General features: G+C 39.2%; 1 protein-coding gene across 7 annotated transcripts in view; it reads left to right on the top strand.

Annotated features, from left to right (window-relative positions):
- Srek1 (splicing regulatory glutamic acid and lysine rich protein 1) overlaps nucleotides 1-21,651 on the top strand; it is a 35,445-nt gene that overhangs the window by 9,291 nt on the left and 4,503 nt on the right. The window contains exons 1-10 of one of the 7 annotated variants that reach the window (XM_087631701.1): nucleotides 2,791-2,914; nucleotides 3,201-3,316; nucleotides 5,932-6,096; nucleotides 6,495-6,673; nucleotides 7,815-7,945; nucleotides 8,798-8,912; nucleotides 13,332-13,451; nucleotides 13,777-14,085; nucleotides 17,732-17,827; nucleotides 20,960-21,104. In XM_087631701.1, coding sequence (XP_087487827.1) covers nucleotides 3,254-3,316; nucleotides 5,932-6,096; nucleotides 6,495-6,673; nucleotides 7,815-7,945; nucleotides 8,798-8,912; nucleotides 13,332-13,451; nucleotides 13,777-14,085; nucleotides 17,732-17,827; nucleotides 20,960-21,104 — 1,323 coding nt within the window. In that variant the 5' untranslated portion in view covers nucleotides 2,791-2,914; nucleotides 3,201-3,253. 7 annotated transcript variants of the gene reach the window in all.

The following is a 21,651-nucleotide window of genomic DNA, read 5'->3' as shown; positions in this document are numbered from 1 at the left end:
CCGTTTTGAATAAAATATACTTTCATTATACTTGTCTAAATATGACCTTCTTGTTGTTACGTGCATTTCAGATTTCTTTTTATAAATGTTAACATTTAGAAAAGTAAGATCAACGTAACAGGTGTGAGCCTAATCATCAGTCATAACTTTATGTCCACATTTTCTGGGAGATGGATTTTGACTATTAATTTGGTTTTGTATGTTTTCTCTATGTGATATTTGTGCATTATTAGATGACTAGACTGGCCAAGGCAGACCTGTTACACTTGCCTGAGTTAGGCATTGTTTGCCATGCCACTAAACCTGCCGCCAAGTGAAACCTTCATTGGGGAAATGAGATCGGAGTCTGAACCGCAGAAGATGGACGCCCTGTCTCTGTTTTTATTGTTTTGCTTTAATTTCATTTCTTTTTCTTTTGTCCCCCCCTTTTTTTTATTTGTTTTGTTAAATCTTTCACTTTTAACTTGTGAGCTGGTTTTCCAGTTCTTTGTGAATGGTATTCCATTAAGAGATTGTAATATGTTGCAAATTTATGGGGAATGATTAACAGAGCTCAACCTTGAGATGAAGCAAACTCTCCTGCAGGAAGTTAGAGTGCAGTGCTGTGAAGATGCTCAGGCCTTCTTTGTGGGTTGCTGAGGTACATTTTGATCTTCAGACATTAAAACACTTATGAGAATCTTAGAAACATTTTCTGATGGGCTCAGTGCTTATTTTTTCCCCAAGTCTACATCTCTCATAAAAACCAACTGATGGCTTATAATGTTTGTCCTCCCCTAGAACCGTAGGCATATAAAACCATGTAAGGTAGGGGGAGGTCTCTGTCTTTTATTACCTTGGTCTTAGGAAGCCGTTTGTTACTTCTGGGGAAACTGGAGAAAACTGTTCATTATTTATTTGCATGCATTTTTTTTGTTTGTTTGCTTGAATTTTTTTGTTGAAAACTCTCAGAGGTTACTAGCTTTTGAAGTGGATTCTGAAGTGAGGACTCACAGTAGTACGAGAGAGATTTCTGCCTCAGTTTTCTTTGAAGTGTAGTTTGGGGAAAATGCTAAATGCTTGTTTTATACTTCTATATGCTCTAGGGGAGCTTTAAAGGACACATTTTACAGAATTATAGTTTGGAAATAGAACAAAGGAATTTTTCTTAAGAGTATCTCTAATAGAATAAGACAGAAATAATAAAGTTACTTATTTTTAACAGCGTATTGTCATGAGGTAGGGAAAGTCTGATAGTCCACTAATACTTAAAAGAACTGAGGCCTCGTACTAAGTAATGAGCTTTGTTCACATGGGTACCTTATTGTCTGTGTAGTCTTTATACTGTGTGGATAGCTGGGCTTGGTGATTGACAAAGAGTATTAAATTTGGCACATTACTAGGTTGCAACTCAGGTGAATAAATTAGGGTACTGAAGCAGTACCTCAGTGTAGCAGTCACTCACCAAAGGTGTTCAGGTTTTAAACCTTCAGAAGTAGCTGTCTGTCTAACAGATAAAGCGAATGTGATAAGTAACATAAACAGTATAGTGTACATACAGGCATATACAGATAAGTGGTAACTAACAAATAGTATAGTACACGTATGGGCACATATAGATAAGTGGTAGTTAGTGTACATATGGGCATATACAGATAAGTGGTAGTGTAGTCATTGTTATTTTATATCTTCATTCTGCATGTTAAGAAATTGGTTTTCCAGAATTTAAAGTAATAACCTCTTTTTTTAAAATTAGTTAAATTTAGATGCTGTAAAATTAGAAAGTATGCATTTGCCAAAGCCACTAAACTGTAATTCTTATTTTTTCTATAGATAACCTAAAACCACTATCTAAAGCTTAAAATTACAACTTGAATTCCATTGTGCTTTGAGGTCTTCCGGGAGAGAGTGTTTAGATATTTATCTCTGTGCATCTGGCTATGTAAATAGGATTTACCACTAAAATAAGGCATAACACTTTTGAAAATTTACCACATAGATTTCAGCTTGTGATGTTTGAAAATGCAGTTTTAAGATGCTCTTAATTAATAGAAATGGTAATTTATATATGTGATCAAGTTTGAGAAATATACCCCACCTCTCTTATTTTGCTAAGAAGATAGGAAAAATGTAAAAGTTTTAGTCTTTATCAAATTGTTTTAAATTCAGAAATTAAATATGGCAGATCATGAACTTCAAAATAAATTGTTTTTTAAGTTGCAGGCATTTTTTCTTAAATGTTTTTACTATTACTAAAAAGTGATTTTACTATTACTCCTGTTAGAAAATGACAGACTTAATGAGAAAAGCTTTTGTAAGCATCTGTTACTGTTCTCAGATAAATAGACATAAATTGCATCAAAAGTTAGCATTGTAAGAAGTTCCCTGTGACAGGGAAATTTTCGTTGGTTCAGTCCCTAACTCTTTTTATCAATTGCCTAAGGCATCTTTGGGATTGGATTCTCGCTAGGTATTAGTTGGTGAGGTATCTTATTGATGATGGGTATGGACCTTTTTAAAGTCAAGCTGATTATGTGTTCAAGTTTTCTGTTTTCTTCTGTTTATTTGAGATCGAGTGGAGTCCTTTGGAGGGTTATCAGAATTGTTTGCTTCTCAAGTCGGTAGCCTCAGTAACAGGGTAGAGAGACTCTTATGGAGCAAGTTTCAATTCGCACATATTTGTTTTTTTTTTCTTTTTCTTTTCTTTTCTTTTTTTTTTTTTTTTGACTAATTTGGTTATTTGCCATTTCTGGGGATTAAACTTTAAAAAATGTTCTTCTTTTCTGTATCTGATGTTCTGTGTGCTATTAGTGACGCAGCCAACACGAACGGTTGTCATGTGTAACACAACTTTCGATCACCGCGAAAACAGCGTCCTGGGAAAGCGTCCATGCTTGATATCGTTTGGTTCATGAACATTAAGTTTCCAGTACAGGTGACCCATAGCTCAAAGTGTTAAATAATTGTCTACATTATTCAGTTTTTAAAATAATGTTCCATTAATGAGATTGTTAGTCTTTGAAGTTTTGCTCACTTTTATTTTTCCTAATAGAGCAGGATAAAAGGAAAGCCTTATGTTCTTATTTGTTTGTTTGTACGGATCTGCTAGATAGATTCATTTATTATTATTATTTTTTAAGTGCAAGGGTAATTGTAAAATCATAGTGTAAAGTTGGTGTGGTGTTTCTGCTTTCCATAATATTTGGAACTTGCCTCTGCAGGTAAAATCCCAGAAGAAGCCAAAGCCCTTTCTTTACTGGCTCCTGCTCCAACCATGACAAGCCTGGTGCCTGGTGCAGGGCTGCTTCCCATACCAACCTCCAGTCCACTGACGGCAGTGAGTAGTGTAAGTCCTCTTGATGGCGTGAGCACTGACCTGTGCACTAGGTTGAGTAAGGAGTAAGAAATTATTTTTACTTTGTTGTGTTGTGTTTGCTGGCAGCATTCAAAGTCCATACTTAAAATGTACCCCACGTCACCTCAGTTGATGTTGCTTTGGGAATTACTCCGAAATAATCGGAGCCTTGTTCACATTTGAAAATTCAAATAGGAAACTTGGTACTTTAGATAACACAGACTTGGAGGCCGCAGATCACTTCCCAGTTCAAGAGGATCAGAAGGACTAAGTCCATTTTAAGGGAGATGAACTTTGGTAATAGAAAAAGCATTTCAGAGATGACTGAGAAGGTGGAACAAGGTGAAAATACGACAGAATCCTTACATTTTTGCTATGAAGAATTAAACAGTAATTAATATCTTTTGATTTCTTAGTAAATGAAAGATATACCCATTACTGGGCTTTTGGTTTTTGTGTGAGAAAGATTCTGGTCATACTGTTTAAAGGAGGGCCATTCGTCAGATAAGGACAGTGACTTAACTTGCTAGTGTTCCATAGAGTGTGTGCAAAATCTGTTGGTCAGTTTTTCCTGATTATAGAAGTGGCTTCTGAAACTTTGAGTCTTATACAACATTCTACTATGGGGGACCATGGGACAAGATGACTTTTAATGAACTTGTATGCTTGGCTGGAACAGGGTGAAGGGAGAGAACTGGGTGTTTAAGATTGGATAGGACACTGACTTGGAAGTGTTTTTAGATCATAGAAAGGTATTTGAATTTTATTTCTAAGTTGGTTAGAAGCTACATAACCTCACATGTTTTCGGAAAGGTTGGATTGGCATCTGTGACAACAGTAAGTGACTGGTTTTGTAAACTTGTTTTTTCATCTTTAGAAACCGCTGCTATTTAATTGTTAATCTTAGTTGTTTACAGTGTATTTGCACATATTGCCAGTGATCAGTTTTATGGAGTAGCACAAGTAGAAATGAAAATGGTTTTATTTTTTTCTTAAAAAAAAAAACCTTTTTTTGTTGTTACTTCTGCCAAATGCAGAACATGTTTTAAAATTCTGAGAACGTCTGTCTCTTTAAATATACTTTAAAATGAACGTGTCTCTTCCTGATATGTGTTTTAACACTGACTTTACTAATGTTCTGGAAAGTTTATCCAATGGAGCCCAGAGAAACGGTTCAGCAGTCAAGACTATTTAGTACTCTTGTGTAGGACCTGGGTTTGGTTCTCAGCACCTTTGTGAGGTGGCTTACAGTCGTCTGGAACTCCACTTCTAGGGTACTCCATAACCTCTTTTGGTCTCCACAGGCACTTGGGTCTTTGTGGTGTACACATAAACATAAAATTTTAAATTGTAAGAAAAGATAGATGATTCTTTGGGTTTTTTTTTTTTCCTTCCACCGTCACATAAAAATGGCCTACCATTCCAGATTTTTCTTGAACTTTTGAATTTCAGCTTTATTTTGTTCATGTTGATGCCTTGTATTTACCACTTGGTGACTTTGAACACATCATTTAATTTCACTGAGATCCTTCTGTCCCACTTGGGCTTTTCTTTAATCAGGGTCTCATGTAGCCTAGGCTTCCTTTCAGCCCTGTAGCTGAGAACATGACCTTGAACTCTCTTGGTCCACCTTCCTCTGACATGTGGAAATCACAGTTGTATATCACCATTTCTGCCTTAAATTTTTAAAATTTTTAAAAATTGGAATCTAATACCATACTCTCTTAGTGCTGATAACACGGATTAAGTTAATAATTTAGTGAACTTAAATGCTGTAGTAATGATTACAAACTCGCCCAGATGGTGTTTTGGAATGACCAAAATACAGGTGACACTTGCAGATCCTGTGTTTGTGAATTTGTTCATTTAGTAGAAGGTTTTGAAACCCCCCAAATCACTGTCTGCAGCAGACACTCTAGAGCAACAATGAGCTTGAGTCCCATGATGTGCGTATTTCCAGTGAAGCCAAGTGTCTTCTGCCCTGTTTCAGTACTCATTTTGCAGACAAGTGTGAGTGTAGTCTGTTTAGTGCCATATTCTTTGGAATTCTGTTTTTCTGTGTAATTTGCTCTTTAGATAATTCCCTACACACAATGCCTTTTCTTTTTTCTTAAAGCTTAAATTAATATGAAAATGTAGATAAGTTTCATTGGTTGTTTCGTTGGCCATGTATTCAGTGTTGATGAATCAACATATATTACCCGAGGGACCATCACACGGAAAGAGACATAAGGACATTCTGTACTGAGTGCTTGCTGGACATATTGTAATGATGGGCTCCCAGGAACCTAACCTTACTTCTTTCCAAGGCATTGGCCCAGTGTTTAATAATGCTGTTTATGGTAATCACAGAATATAACTACACTGAACATGGAAAAGTGCTGTTCATTTTTAGTATTTGTTTAAAGATCGTTAAATACCCAGACAATTAAAAAATGTTATCTTAAAACCTAATGTTCAGATACATGTAGCTTAAAGCAAAAGGCCCCTTTCTCCCTCCATTCATGTTGAATTGATCTACTGGTAACAAGATTAGAGAACAGTGCTTTGGACACCGATGAAAACTTCCTCATTAAAGTCGACTTTTGTTTTTGTAGCTTGGCGTTTCACTTAGCAGTTTGGGAGCCATACCGGCAGCAGCACTGGACCCAAACATCACAGCACTTGGAGAGATACCACAGCCACCACTTATGGGAAATGTGGATCCTTCTAAAATTGACGAGATTAGGAGAACAGTTTATGTTGGAAATTTGAATTCACAGGTAACTAAGAAGAAACTGGGTGGTGGTAGCTGCTTTTTCTTTAAAATTCTGTTGATAAAATATTATTTACTTGTTTATAAATTTTATTATTACTAGCACATCTTATATAATGGGTTTCATGTTCTCACATGTATTTTAATCATATTCATTTTCCCCTCTTGCTCCCTGCGGCCCCTCCCCTTCCTGTATTCCCTCTTCTCCCCCCAGCCCTCTTCGCCTTTCATGTCTTTCTTGGGAAGTTTAATGGGGACTGGATATCAGGAGCATAGGCATGAGTTATTGACAGGAGCATGGGGACCTTGCCAGTTACCTCCTTCCCCCCTGCAAGCATTAACTGCTTTACTTACCTGACTTAAAAAGGGAAAATACTATATTAAAATGTCACTCTGCTTCCTCAGACAACGACAGCTGATCAACTACTTGAATTTTTTAAACAAGTTGGAGAAGTGAAGTTTGTTCGGATGGCAGGTGATGAGACTCAGCCAACTCGGTTTGCTTTTGTGGAATTTGCAGACCAAAATTCTGTACCAAGGGCCCTTGCTTTTAATGGAGTTATGTTTGGAGACAGGCCGCTGAAGTAAGAAATCTTCAACAAAGAAACTCTAATGACTTAGAAAAAGTTGTAAAATGTTTGATTTAATTAAGACTTTTAAACAAATAGTACTTGGCAGTTTGTGGAAAGGAAGACTGTGCTAAGTATAAGTGAAGTAGGTGACACTGTAACCTTAAGACCTGTCTCCTCTTCCTTTTTTACTATGTAGTTGACTGTTAATTGTTTGCATATGATACATAGTGGCTTCAGGCTTGTAGTTTCTGTGTAGTTCTATAAGTCAGGCTTGTTTTGTGATGGTTGCAGTTAAGGGCAGCTTAACTTGTGATTGAACTGCGGAATTCTTTATAATAAGAACTTGGGTAAATTCCAAATCCTAGGAAGAAAATAGAGTTAAGTATTTAGAAGTGTTTTAATCAGACATTATGAATTTATCTGCCCATAGCCATCCTTGTTTGCAAAAAATTTATTGTATGCTTCAGATACTCAAGTCCAGAAATTGTAATTTATGCAGATTATTAAGGCGAATGTGGTTTTGAGTTTCGTATGTGGATCTCTTAATTAACAGTTTTGGATTTTACTCTTAAATGATCAGTCACTGTTGTTATTGGGTGCTCAGTCTTCTCTGTGGAATGTAAGATAGACACAGCAGGTGTGTCTGTGTCGCAGAAGCTACTTTGCCTAATAAGGGAGGGAGGTTTACCAGGTGTACTTCACTGCTGGCTCAGACATGGGACAGTGCTGAAAAAATGGCCATGTGGTCAGCGTCCTCCTCGTCCTGCTCGGGTATGCAGGATATTAGCATAATCTAGTTAAGAGTAGAAGTGTCCATTTTAATCCTGATTATTATCACTGTCATTTTTCCTAAGGTGTGTGCAAAGGCACTTGTAAACTTGTAGCAGTCTGTTCAGTTGTTGAAGAAGTAAGCTAGACCAGTTTTTCTTGCTTTTTCTTTGTTTAACAAAAAATTGTAGTAGGTAGAGGTGAGAGATTGATCATCGCTTTCTAAGGTTACTTTTGGCTAGTCTGTATTTAGTTATTTTTATTTTCCTATGTGCTGTTGAGATATCCTCAGATTTATAAACATGTATATCATACTAACATTTAATTGTTTCATGTTTTATAAACTATGGTGTGTGTTTGTGATATACTAATATTTTTAATTTAGAATAAATCACTCCAACAATGCAATAGTAAAACCTCCTGAGATGACACCTCAGGCTGCAGCTAAGGAGTTAGAAGAAGTAATGAAGCGAGTGCGGGAGGCTCAGTCATTTATCTCAGCAGCCATTGAACCAGGTAAGGCCACAGTGTTGTTGTATAGGACATAGTCTAAAGACCATAGGCTCTAAGAAGTGCAAGGAATTTTAGGATTACACTGCTCAGTTCCTTCTTTGTACAAATCAGAAGACTGAAACTCAAGACATAGTAAGTGGCTTACTCAGAACGACTCAGCACGAACTATCTTTGCCCTACTACTGAGCAGACGCACGTTAGCCTCAGTCAGTGAGCGTCCTCTATGGAAACAAGTCAGTGCTGAGGTTGGTTTGCTGAACGCAGTCAGAATGTTTCTGTGAGGCTAAAAAGGACAGAATAAATGTTTAAAATGTTAAATGTAAGCAGGTTGCCTTTCCCTCAAAGTTTTAATTTTCAGACAAGAGAAAGGGCATCTAATTTAGAAAAACCAGATATTCAGTTTTGCTAGACTAAAGGAAAACTTACTCAAATTTTTGTGTTGCTAAATACTTTAAACTCCACTCTGAACTGTCTATGTGATTTATCTTTCATTAGATTTCCTAAATTAATACTTGAAATTTAGGTTCGGTTCTAACAAAATAAATGCAGGAAAGTCTTAGCCTCACTGTCCTAGGAATTGCAGACATGTTTTAATCTTGCGTTATGGCAGCAACAGAATACTACGAACAGCTGTTTATAATCATCTGGTTTATATGTACTGCTGCAGGGTGGCTGCACTCAACGAGTTTATGCAATGACTTTCTTGGATGTTTCTGAAGGATAATTGCACAGGAGGAGGATGTACAGAGAGTAGGCCCCTTGCACTATATGTGGTATATTCCACTTGTGCCTAATTATTAACTGGGATCTTTAATTGTTCTGAGCTTACGCTGCAAAGTGGTTTTTTCCTCCCAGAGTCTGGAAAGAGCAATGAAAGGAAAGGCGGTCGATCTCGTTCCCACACTCGCTCAAAGTCCAGGTCTAGCTCAAAGTCCCATTCTAGAAGGAAGAGATCGCAGTCAAAGCACAGGTGAGACTCTGCTGTCTGCTCAATGCTCTCTCAGTTCTGTATTTCACATAGTTAAGGTGTCAGAGTGTCACAACTCAGAAATGTCAGAAGTGTGTGCTTACCTGGTGATTGTTAACAACTTCGACTCTGATGGAAACATCATAGCTAAGGGCCACACCAGCGCTGCCCAGCCTGATGCTTGCTCTCTGTGTGCTCAGAAGAAAGCATTTTTTCTAATTGTTAATTTTTAATATTCTTAATAATCTTTAGTTTTAGAAAGGTTTTCTATTTGCATGTGTTTTTTTATACTTGAATTTTTTTCCAAACTAGCCTTTTCCACATAAGCAACAGAAAGTGTTTGATTCTGTCCTGAGGGAAGCTGATGGTTCTTAGGCTGCATGTCTCCTTGGGCCGCCCTCTGGCCCAAGCACCAGTGCTGTCTTCAAGTTGTTTTTGTCTTATTTTTATAATTTCAGCATTTTAATTTTTTCTATGTAATTGCTTTGTGTTTGGTGCAAAGGATACTTCAGAGTGCAAATTGCAGCATGTCCTGATTTCATTGCAAGTTCCTTGAGAAATTATGCCTGAAGTGTAGTGAGTCCTTGTTGCATGCTGACTTATGTCTTGAGAGAATGGCACAGATAACGTGCATGCATGTTTGGGGGTGGGGGTCGTCTAAAGGAGGAGGCCTCAAGGGAAGCCCACATGAACCATCAGTCTACTTTTTCTGTGCTGATCAAGAAGATTCTAAGATGAGATGGGAAAATAGAGAAGTTTTCTTTGACTTTTGTAAATTGTACTTCTAGCCCCATTTAATGGTGTGGTCCATACAAGGTTTACAGAATCTTTTTTGGGAACTTTGTTGTCTCTAAGCTCTTAGTTTGGCAAGCTCAAAATCAGGTTCCTCAAGTTTAAGCCAGTATGGTATACATAGTAAATACCAAATCAGCCAGACCTACATAGCAAAACATTGTCTCAAAATCACCCAGAAGGTAAGTGCAGTAGGAACCAAAGTTAGAGCAGAAAGTAGAACAGATAGAGCAGTTTGGAGATGGGAGGTGGGTGGGTGATGGGTGGGTGGGTGATGGGTGGGTGGGTGGGTGATAGGTGGGTGATAGGTGGGTGGGTGATGGGTGGGGGTGATGGGTGGGTGGGTGATAGGTGGGTGATAGGTGGGTGATAGGTGGGTGGGTGATGGGTGGGTAGGTGGGTGATAGGTGGGTGGGTGATGGGTGGGTAGGTGGGTGATGGGTGGGTGGGTGATGGGTGGGTAGGTGGGTGATGGGTGGGTAGGTGGGTGATGGGTGGGTAGGTGATGGGTGGGTGGGTAATGGGTGGGTGGGTGGGTGGGTGATGGGTGGGTGGGTGGGTGATGGGTGGGTGGGTGGGTGATGGGTGGGTGGGTGGATTGATTGCCACATGTTGACAGGATAATGAAGATCAGAGAAGTAGGAGAGTGCCCAAGAGTGATAAAGACTGGTTTCCTGAATCTTGGTTTGAGGACAGCTAAGCTCTTAGTTGAGAAAAACTAAAACTTATCCACTAACATTGGTTTCTTTGATAAAATGTGAAACTTTGCATGCCTTTAAAAATTAGAGCAATAACTGAGTTATCTGCTTTACTATCCACTTTAAAGGCTTTGAGTTTATGTAGTTTTCTTCCTCTAAGAGTTTAGTTGTCCTCTAAGAGGTTTAAATGAAGTTTGTCAGTTCTTACTTTTAGTGAATGTATTTTCATATAGATGTCTCTGAGCTAAAATTAGAAATTATTGGCTCTTGGCTGTATGTACACACAAGTATACATGGTCAGAATGCTTTACACATGCATATTGAAATACACATAAGCTAGCAATGAGAAAATGAGTTCTCACTAAAATAGAGGCATGGACAGTTTTCACTGAAGACATGAGACTTGAGGGTTTTGACCTGAAAGAAGTTTTTACACTTTCCCCTGTCCCCAGCTGACTTAGGGCAGTGTAGATTATAATGTCACCTGTTTCTAGGCAGAAAACTATTCCCATGAAAGTTTAAAAGAATCGTTCTTCTAAAAGTTGAGTTCCAGTCAATTCTGAGGGAGCAGAAGACATTGGATAATGGTGCCAAAATCCATATAGTAAACAGAAAAGTTCTCACCTGCTACAACACATAGGATGGTTATAGTTTGTAGCAATTTATCATATAAGAACTAGAAGGAGTTAAAAATCTGCTGTTAATAAAGACATATCACATGCTTAAGGAGAAGGGTGTTGGGTCACACTGACTTTGATCACTACACTGTGTGTACATGTGTGCAGTTATCAATCACACTGTACCCCATAAGTAGATACACTTGCTATGTGTGTTCATTAAAAAGGGAATGGTGATGTGTCCACCATCCCTCTTCCTACTTTCCCATCTCCTTTGCTAGGAACAGGGAGAAAGGAGTGACTGTCCTTGGCTATGATTTGAGGAGCGTATTTCTGTTTGCCCAGATTGTGCTGTTTGTTTTATTTATAGCGTTAGTGTTGGGAAAGAAGGGCAGTTCTGTGATTATTGTATTTTAGGTTACATAAACTTGCTAGTTCAGATTAGGAACTGTATGAAATGGTGAATGGAAACGATGTATAATTGAGCTGTGATACAGTGTGACAGTAAGTTGCTATTTGTTATTTAATTTGAAAATAATTTTTAGACAGTTTAAAATGAGCTATACATGAACAAATTTTGGATAAGTGAAAATGCACTTACTAGTAAGATGCAATTAGGCATCTGGCCTCAAAGCCCACCTCAGACTTGTTTTTAACATCTTTTTTTTTTGTAGGATTTGTTCTAATTTATTTTATTAAACCATGACTATCAGTGGGGCTGGTGAGGTAGCTCAGCAGGCAAAGATTATTTCCACTAAACCTGGAACTTATATCTAATCCTTGGGACCCGCAGGCTAGAAGGAAAAACCCACCCTACAAGTTGTTGTCAGACCTTGACATGTGCTTGGCACTCACATTGCACACACTAAATAAGTAATATGATTAAACCAAAACCACAACCATAACGACGAACTTTGTGTATATAAAATATACTGGGGGGCTGGAGAGATGGCCCAGTGGTTAAGAGCACTGATTGCTCTTCCAGAGGTCCTGAGTTTAAATCCTAACAACCACATGGTGGCTCACAACCATCTGTAATGAGATCTGATGCCCTCTTCTGGTGTCTGAAGACAGCTACAGTGTACTTATATATAATAAATAAATAAATCTTTAAAAAGTAAAAATAAAAATGGAAAGCTTACATGTCCCTGGCTTCTTTGGAAGAAAGATGAAAGTTTACCTGTACGCTAATTTAAATATTTACGCTGTGCCAGGGGCCATAAGGCACTTTGCAAACATCATCTGCTTGAGTCCTCATGATAACCTTGGGAACTTAGGTGGGATTCAGACTGCAGAGGAATATTGATTTCTAAAACAAAGACTTAGCCAGAACTCACAGTCACTGTGGCAAAGGTGCCTTTTGGATCCACACTGTCAAACTCAACACCTCACCACTTCCATATTTGAGTTATGTACATGCGCTCTGCTACACTTTAAAGAAAATTTGTCCTTTTGTTTTACTGTAGTGTTGGGGTCAGATCCAGGGCATTGTATCTTCTACAGACTTCCATTGAACTATACTGACAGCCCTGTTTTACATTTTAGTAAATTGTGCCTAGGATATTTTATTATGAAAAAAAAACACTAAAAATATACCCAGTTATTTCAGTGGGGCTTCCTCAGAATTGAAATAACATGTTATGTTTTTCTGGGGGGATAATAGAGTATTAAAGGTTTCTTTTAATGGTTGATTAAAGTTAGACTTATAAGATGAAGACAGCACATTAGACATTCGAATCCCAGATACCTCATGTGTCATCTGTCGTACTGTCACTGTCATCAGTGCTATCCACCCTTCCACAGGTACTCTATTAAAGTTCTTAGGAGTGTGATCTTTGATAGCTTTATTACTTTCTTCCTCATATTTGTTGCAACAAACAGTGCATGGCCACTTACAGAATTTGTTGAAGCATGTACCTGCTCCCTTCAGGATGAATCACAGCTAGCTTACATGGAAGCCAGGAATTAGAGACAATCTATGATGTGAAAACCTGGGCCAAGGGAAAAGTCTACAGGTTTGAGGCATGTGATGTTCTGACAAAAAGGAAAGCTATCGCTGACAATACTATCCCAGAAAGAGAAAATAACTATTAATTATTTTTGTTTTGTGTTCTACACAATATAATATAGCTGGTAAATTTTCCAGTAATTTAATTTTGCTATTATAATGAAAACATTAGAGAAGGTTCATTTAAAATATTAATAAATAGGATGGTTTTTCTAAATGATCTTATTTTGATTTTAAGAATTCTTAGATTTTAGGGTTGAAATTCTAAGAATAAGTTTTGATATCTTTACAATTTATTTTTCTTTAGGAGTAGATCCCATAACAGGTCACGTTCAAGACAGAAAGATAGACGTAGATCCAAGAGCCCACATAAGAAACGCTCTAAGTCTAGGGAGAGGCGGAAGTCAAGGAGCCGGTCGCGGTCACGGTGAGTTCTGGAGCAGTCACAGAGAGTTTAAACTTTATCACTGTTTTCACTCGTGAGTTTGTGGTTCAGGTTTATTAGAACTAAAGCTTTCTGGCTGCTTTACCCTCTAAGGTGAATTGCCTCTGATGCAAACATGACCAGTGTGGTTCAGCTCAGCCTAATTGCTCCCCTTAGCACCTCCGTCAGGCACACACCTGAGTTACACCAACTTCTCATGTCTGTAGACAGTGCAAATGATTTTTTTATTGGTAATTGTACAGAAAGAGAGGTCTTTTCTTTTTGAGAGAGAATTATTTTAGCCAAATATTTGTTTGTTTGTTTTAAGGGACAAGAGAAAAGATACCCGGGAAAAGGTGAAGGAAAGAGTGAAGGAGAGAGAAAGGGAAAAGGAAAAGGAAAGGGAAAAGGAGCGTGAAAAAGACAAGGAACGGGGTAAAAACAAAGATAAAGACCGTGAGAAGGAAAAGGACCATGAAAAGGAGCGAGACAAAGAAAAGGAGAAGGAACAAGATAAAGACAAGGAACGGGAAAAAGACAGATCCAAAGAGGCAGATGAAAAACGGAAGAAGGAGAAGAAGTCTAGAACACCGCCCCGAAGCTACAATTCCTCAAGACGATCCCGTAGTGCCAGCAGGTTTGGTGATACATAACTTCTGTGTGTGTGTGCAGGTGCACATGCTTGTGGGTGCTAGTGTGTGGAGGTCATAGAGTGACATTGGATGTGGTTCATTGGCCAAGGCACAATAGGCTAGGCTGATTGGCCAGTTAGCCCTGGGGATCTGCTTGTCTATGCCTCTCCAGTACTGGCATTAAAGATGCATGCTACCAAGTCTGTTTCTGTTAATCCTGTGTTGTGCTTTTCCACATGGGTTCTGGAGGCAGAACTCGGGCCTCATGCTTGCATGGCAAACGCTTTACTGGCTGAGCTATCACTGCACCTTGCTTAGACTTTAGCCAAGAGTGACTGATGCACATTTTTAACTGAGGAGGAGAGACTACTCTATGCAAGCATAGTGGTTAGTAACATTTACCCTGAATTTCCAAGTGAGCTTTTCTCCAGCAGAGGGGTTACTTCATCATTGACTTCTGGACGGAATAGTTGGACACTTAGCTGTCTTTCATAATGCAGTATTTAAATCTGGTTAATTATTACTTACTATTTTTCTTAGAGAAAGGCATATGATGGGGAAAATGTTTTTAAAACACCTATGTAAAAATTCTTGTGTGATAGTTGACTTCTGAGACTTTGTTATCTCTCTGGAGTGGTGTGGTAAATCCTAGCATGTTACATGATTTCCAAAGTCATAGTGTGATTCTTGTCTGTCAACTAAGTTAACTTTAACTTGCATTATGCTTTATGTATGATGTTTAAGTAGTATTCTCCTTTGTTAGGTTGAAATATTAGACCTTTTCCTCTTAGGACTATTTTTCCACTTACTAACACACTGCCACCAGGTGGCAGCATGTTGCTATAGTAACAGCTACAAAAAAAATCAGAATCTTTCTCAAGGTTGTTTAAACCCTTTATTCCCTATTCCAGATGATACTATGATAATGAGTTAAGCCTAGTCTTTTAAAAAACATTTAAAAATAAATGTTTCAATAAATTTTAAAGTTGGTTTTTCATTGCATACGAGTTGATAAATGAGTATACTTCAAAGTTTGAAAAAGTTTGAAAATTTACTTTACAGCTTGTTTTCACACTGGCCTATTAAAAGATAATAAAAGCTCATTGCAGTGCTCATTGAGTGCTGCTTTAACAGGCCAAACCTAGTTCAAGTTGACTTGAATCCCTCACCTCATTTACTCCTTCCAGCAAGGTTGTGAGACTGTTAGACTGTGGTAGCTAAGACTGTTCAGAACCATGAAGTTGAAACAGGGACACTGGTCACAACAGGCTCAACACAGAAACACTGAAACACTGAAACACCTGTGCCCTGGGGTCAGCCTAACCTGTGACCGCACCTAATTGCAAACGATTTTGTTGGTCATGTTGTGGGTGCCGTCATGTTATCGTGCCATCCAGACACTCTGCTTCACAGCATCAAATGACTTATTTGAATTATTTTTAATTAGTAACATAAGCTTATTTTTCCAGTGACTGAAATACTGGCTTTCTTCCATTGTGCGCTCATGGTTGCGCGCTCTCTCTCTCTGTCTCTCTGTCTCTCTGTCTCTCTCTCTCTCTCTCTCTCTCTCTCTCTCTCTCAAGCTCTCTCCCCCACCCCTTTCCTCAAAATTGCTGGCTTGCCTGCTCGTTTACCGTCTCTTGCTCTGCTCATGCTCTCATGAGCACAGGGTTTTTACGTAGCTCTCAATATGTAGACCTAGCTGGTCTCAAACTTAGAACGATCATGTGACTCTCCTAAATGCTTGGATTAAAGGTGTGCACCACAATGCCTGGCTCCTTTTATGTTTGAGGGAATTAAAAGGTTCAAATTCAATCCTGAAATATTCTTAAACTCTGGGACCTAGAAATCAGATGAGCTGGGAAGAGTTAGTGAGTAAGTGACTGTGTGTGCCTTGATTGAGAGTTCTGTCAGGAGTAACACCAGTGTTGAGCAGCAGCTACAGTTTGTTACGCTATAGTAGGTCCCTCCTTTCTACTGTTCTGATTTGCTCGTTGAGTGGGAAGCATTCTAACTGCTCAAATAAAATCTACTTTATGCTTTTATTTTCAACATTGTCTCCTAATCTGAATTTTCAAAGAAAGATTTGATACTTAAAAAAATGTCGAATGCTTAAAAATTACTGTTAGGAAAGGGAAGGAAAGGCAGAGAGCGTTTCTCAGCGCTTTTGTACCATGCATGAGTAGAGTTTGATTTCTCCAATAGCCTGTTTCTGCTCCCCACAAGGAAATAGAGTCCTTATCCATTGAGCACCTGCTGGGTGCTAGGCCCTGTTCCTGCCATGTTCGTTACTGGTGTTAGCCTCTAGCCCCAACACAAGCCAGGAAGGCTGGAGTTAGTGGCTTTGGGTTTTCTTTGTTTTATGAAGTAAAACAAAAAACAATAGTAAGGAGAACTTGAATTTCAGCAGATTAATATTTGGGTTGTGTGGTCAGTGGTCCTGGGAGCTGCTGCCCCTCTTGTATGTGCAGTGTGTACATGTGTGTTTGCATGGACTGCAACTAGAGGTCAGCCTCTGTCTTCCTGTCATTCTCCACCCGAGTGTTATGAGACAAGGTCTCACTGAACCTGAGACTCATTGACTGCACAGGCTGGCTAGCAAGTCTCCCAGGTTCTCTTGTTCCTGCCTCCTGGTGGTGCAGGACTACAGGCGTGTGCCACTGCCCGGCCATTTCCATGGGTATGTGGCAGCAAGTCCTTTATCCACTGAGCAATCGCTCCCAGCCATTATCAGAGCTTCTTGTGTAAGACTGGCTATACTTATCATTTGAGAAATAGGACTTCATACCTTATCCCTTGAGTTGTGGATGTGATGAATTCATTGATTCTAAGTCACTCTTAAATATCATGTAGTTTAGAATATGTATCATCCATTAATGTCAATTTTTTCTTTTTACTAATTATTTCTTTAGCTAAGTTTCAGATTTTAACTACTTGTATACATTTGTGCATTAATTTTAAATGACTGGAACAACAGTAATGAGAGCAAGCTAGAGGGGAAAGAAGTTTCTTAATAAGTTACTTAAATGCTTTTCATTATTCTGACACATCTAAGCCTTAGCAAGATAACTTACTTATCCTACAATTTTGCCAGACTTTATTACTTTGTTAGAAAATCTTTGCAGTGATGCAAGAGGCACCAGAAGTACAATGGTGGGAAAATTTTATTTCTAAGGTAGAAGATACTTGAGTCTGAGCCAGCCTTGATATTTTCTCCATTTGAAAAGTTGTTCTAGTGAAACCCATCACTTTGTATACTAACTTGAAGAATTAAGAATTTAAAGTATGTCAAATGAAAAGGAGGTTGTCCTCTGTTTTCTCCTGAAACTTTAGATGATGGTTTGTCAGCGATAAATGTATGGTTCATAATTTGATCTACACTAAATCAGGTAATAAAACATGCTTTTAAAAAGAGTTTAATGGGCCCTTAAGGGAGTAAGGGAGTGGCTCAGGGGCAAAGCACTGTCTGTCCTGTGGCAGGGCCTGGATTTGATCTCCAGGACCCCTTTAACCCTCTCCCAATAAAAATAAAAATAAAAATAAGCTAGGCTGGTAGTACAAGCCTACAGTCTCCAGACAATCAAACTTTACAGTTTGGATTGCCCTTAATTTCAGTTGCTGGTTTTAGAAAGTGATTTGTTTGTCTTTTAGGGAAAGGCGGAGGAGGAGAAGCAGGAGTTCTTCTAGATCGCCAAGAACATCAAAGACCATAAAAAGAAAGTCTTCTAGGTCTCCGTCTCCCAGGGGGTAAGTGGAGCACCTAGTAAATGTAAAGAGGGAGCGGGAAGTAAGAGTTTATTCTTCAACCTATTTTTAAAGGCAGATATATGGGTATTCTTCAGAATACACATTAATTTTTAAACCATCAGCTTCCACCTGTGTGCTCATCCACTCCGCGTCCATATAGGAACTGAGCATGGCACCCGCCCCGCTCCCTCCTCCCCCTTTGTGTAGTTACAAATGGAAGTGTATAATTGTTTCCTTGGATTAAAAAGTAGAATGAAACAGGTGGGGGTCCTGCCTTTTGCCATTCTTGACTCTAAGAAGTGAAGAAGTGTGTCTGCAGTGCTGAGGGAATCCATTCCCTTTTATGCCGCTGGGACTTTGGTTTTGTGACAGTGCTGTCTCCCTCTGCCTTCTTCCCATGCACTGTTTATGCCAGCTTTTGTCTGCTCCTTTTTATAAAATTAGGTATCTGTGTGGTCAGTGACTGCCCAGGTCTCATCGGTGTTTACACCAGGAGACCAGACTACCCCTGTGGTGATAAACTATTATGTCTGTTCATCTATTTTTGTTCTTTAAATTTATTATTATTGTGTGTATGTGTGTGGATGGGCATGGAGGGGCGTGTACGCTCTCCAGCATGTGTGTGGAGGTTAATGGCTGTCTTTTTGAAATTCGTTCTCTCCTACTTTCATGTGGGTTCCAGAAATCGAACTTCTGGTTCAGGTCACATGGTACATGCTGTTAACTCTGAGCCATTTAGTCAACCCTTTCATGTATTTTGAGGTCATTTTTGTATAAGCTTAGAGGTAGGATTCCAACTTCATTAATTGGCATTTGGATTTTTAAGTTTTCTCAGCACCATTGTTGAAAATAGCCATTTTATCACTGAATGATGATCTTGATACCTACCTTGAAAGTCATTTGACCTGGTATGCAAGAGTTTATTCTAGGCTGTTCCACAGGCCTACATGTTTGTCCTGAGACAATACCATGTTTTCAGTTGTTGTTTTGTAGTCATTTTGAAATCAGAAATTGTGAGTCACTTAACCAAGTTTTTTTCTTTTACTTTTAAGAATATTTATATATTTATTTATTGTGTGTGCACCTGAATGTATGTATGTTCACAGTGTGTATACAGGAGCCTGTGGAGGTGAGGAGAAGGTGTCAGATTCCCTGCAACTGGAGGCTTTTGAGCTGCTGTGTGGCACTGGGAGGCAAACCAGAATCTTCTGGAAGTGCATTGAGTGCTCTTAACAGCTGCCCATCTCCAGCCTCCACTCTGTTCTTTTAAACATCGTCTTGGCTCTGTGGAGAGCCTAGAAGGTGTTGTACAGGTTTTAGGACATCTTTCCGTGCATCTGCTGCCGGTGTTAATGGTGTTGTAGGGATTGCATTGAGTCTGTGTGTGCTGTGGCTGGCATTCTTTCCGGCCTTCCGTCTTGCTGAGTGTGCCTTCTGTCCGAGCGTTCATTGCTGGGCTGGACTAGTTAGTTTATGGATTGGTGGTTTGTTTTTGTTACCTTTAGTTAAATTGATTGTATTTTGTTTAAAATGTTATTTTATTTGTAATTTTATGTTTGTGTGCGGGTTTGCGCATGTGAGCATAATGCCTGCAGAGGCCGGAAGAGGGCAGGGGAATTGTAGACAGTTGTGACCTGCCTGATGTGGTACTGGGAGCTGAACTTCAGTCTTCTAGGCGCTCACTGCTGAGCTCCTCTGGTCCTCGTAGTCTACTCTCTGTGACGTTCCTTTGTACCACTCCTTTGATTTTAAGCCATATATACAGACATATAGCTTTGTTTTAAGGCACTTGAGAGGGTTTTTGGTTTCTTGTTTGTTTTGCTTTGTGTTGTAAAGTTTCTTGCAAACAAATTTACAATTTTTTTGTTTTGTTTTATATATTTAGAGTTGTAGGTGTGGCTAGAAACTTTCTGACCTAGAAGTCACCCATACTTACTTCTAGTCTGTAGTAATTTCATTTGACAATAGCTTGGGTCTCTGAGCCCATCTGGTTGGTCTCTGTTGTTTAGAATGGTGTGTGTGTCGTGTTTTGTCTCCTCGCCAAGTGATTAGATGGCTGTCCCCAGACTTCTTAGAAGACACCATTTTCCCTAGGGACCTGAAATAGTACCTCGTTGCAACAAGTTTTCATTTGTTTTGGGGTCTGCTTCATAGTTGTCCTCATTATTTCCATTAATCTTGGATCTCCTTTTAAAGCTGCTCATAAGAGGGAACTGCTCACATTTCCCTGTTAGAGCCATCTTGGCCGGAGCAGGAGCAGTTAGGATCTTCAAATGATACGCATGATTTCTCCTACAATCTTAGGGGTTTGCGACTTTATTTATTTGTTTATTTCTTTATTTTTCAGTAGTGCATTTCTTGTGTTGTAGGTTTGCCTTTGACTTGTTGGTTCCTGTTCCTAACGTAGCTGGGGCGGGTACGGGGTGTAATAAGTTACTAAAGTTCCAGCGTTTACTGTAGCTGTTCTCCTGCTTCTCATTCTGTTTGGTTTTCTTTGTTCTCTTTCATTCTCTGTTAAAAGTCATGTCAGTCTCAGAGATCACTCGGGTCATTCTGGTTGATGACGTCAACTACGCCATCTTACTGGTCTCCTTATTCCCTCTCAAATGTTCGTACACTAAGTTGAGTAGGTGCTTATGGAAACATACAATAGTACATGGTATATTCAAAGAATTATGAAAAGAAAAACTCTGTAGGGGTTAGGGATTCAGTGGAAGAGTTTCCATTACTAGAAAACAAAATGTCTGTTTAGGTGCAGCATTTTCCTTCATACTTTTTGCTATGTGGTTGGGCAAATCTGTGTATAAGGAGCCAACATGATTTAGGCTGACTGCAGTTGGTTTTATCTCGTCCTTCTCTCAGTACGTAAGTCTGTCTTGAGCATTTAAAGGGAGTGACTGACAGTACCAAGTTGTATCTTAAAGGAACATGTAGTGGCTGCTGCTAGAATCCCTTAACCCTGAATGAAGCCAAGGGTGGACTGGGTCAGGCTGGAGGACCTGGCTCAGTTACCTTCCAGTCAAGTTCACTAGCACGCTTATTTACATTGTGTGCTTTACATAGGATTTCTGTCCAGAGTAGAGAGAGGAGGTCTTCACATTCTGAACGATAACGCTTTCATTTTCAATATAGCCGGAATAAGAAAGAGAAAAAGAGAGAGAAAGAACGGGACCACATCAGTGACAGGAGAGAAAGAGAGCGTTCCACCTCCACAAAAAAGAGTTCTAGTGACCGAGACGGGAAGGAGAAGGTGGAGAAGACTAACACACCAGTTAAGGTAAGCCACTCAGTCAGGCCTGCGGGAGAGAGGAGCCACCAGTGCAGTTCCCCACCCCCTCCCCGTGCACTATTGCTGTCCTTACGTATGGCCTTTTGAAGAGAGGAGAACCAATGAAAACTTAAGCAGCTTCATTCCTTGTTCTGGAGAACCAGTAAATTATATTCAAGGAGAAAATTGTAGAAAATCTCTGGGGGCAAATGTATTTGATATTCTCAGCATACGTTTGAGCGAAACTGGTGAGGCTTTGTTGTCATGGGTTTTGAAGTGTATACCTAAATTGGGTTTGATGTGTAATAAATAATTGAAGCCAAATTTCCTGATACAGAATTGAGAACTAAAGTCCCTAATTAAGCTTTTTCTTGAAGTACTTGGGAATTATGCCAGTTCACTCTTTGCTGTCTTGTCATGTGTAATTCTCTTTGGGAATCAGATGCTGGAACTTTGATACTGATGGGGTTTGTTCACATCAGTGACGTCATGGCAGTATTTATTGAGCATGAATTCCGTCTTAGGCATCCTCTGTCCTCCTCTGATCCTGCCGTGG

This window comes from Rattus norvegicus, chromosome 2 (genome assembly GCF_021556685.1).
Source record: "Rattus norvegicus strain SHRSP/BbbUtx chromosome 2, alternate assembly SHRSP_T2T, whole genome shotgun sequence".
In the NCBI taxonomy this organism is placed as follows: Eukaryota; Metazoa; Chordata; class Mammalia; order Rodentia; family Muridae; genus Rattus; species Rattus norvegicus.
This window is presented reverse-complemented; position numbering and strand designations above follow the sequence as displayed.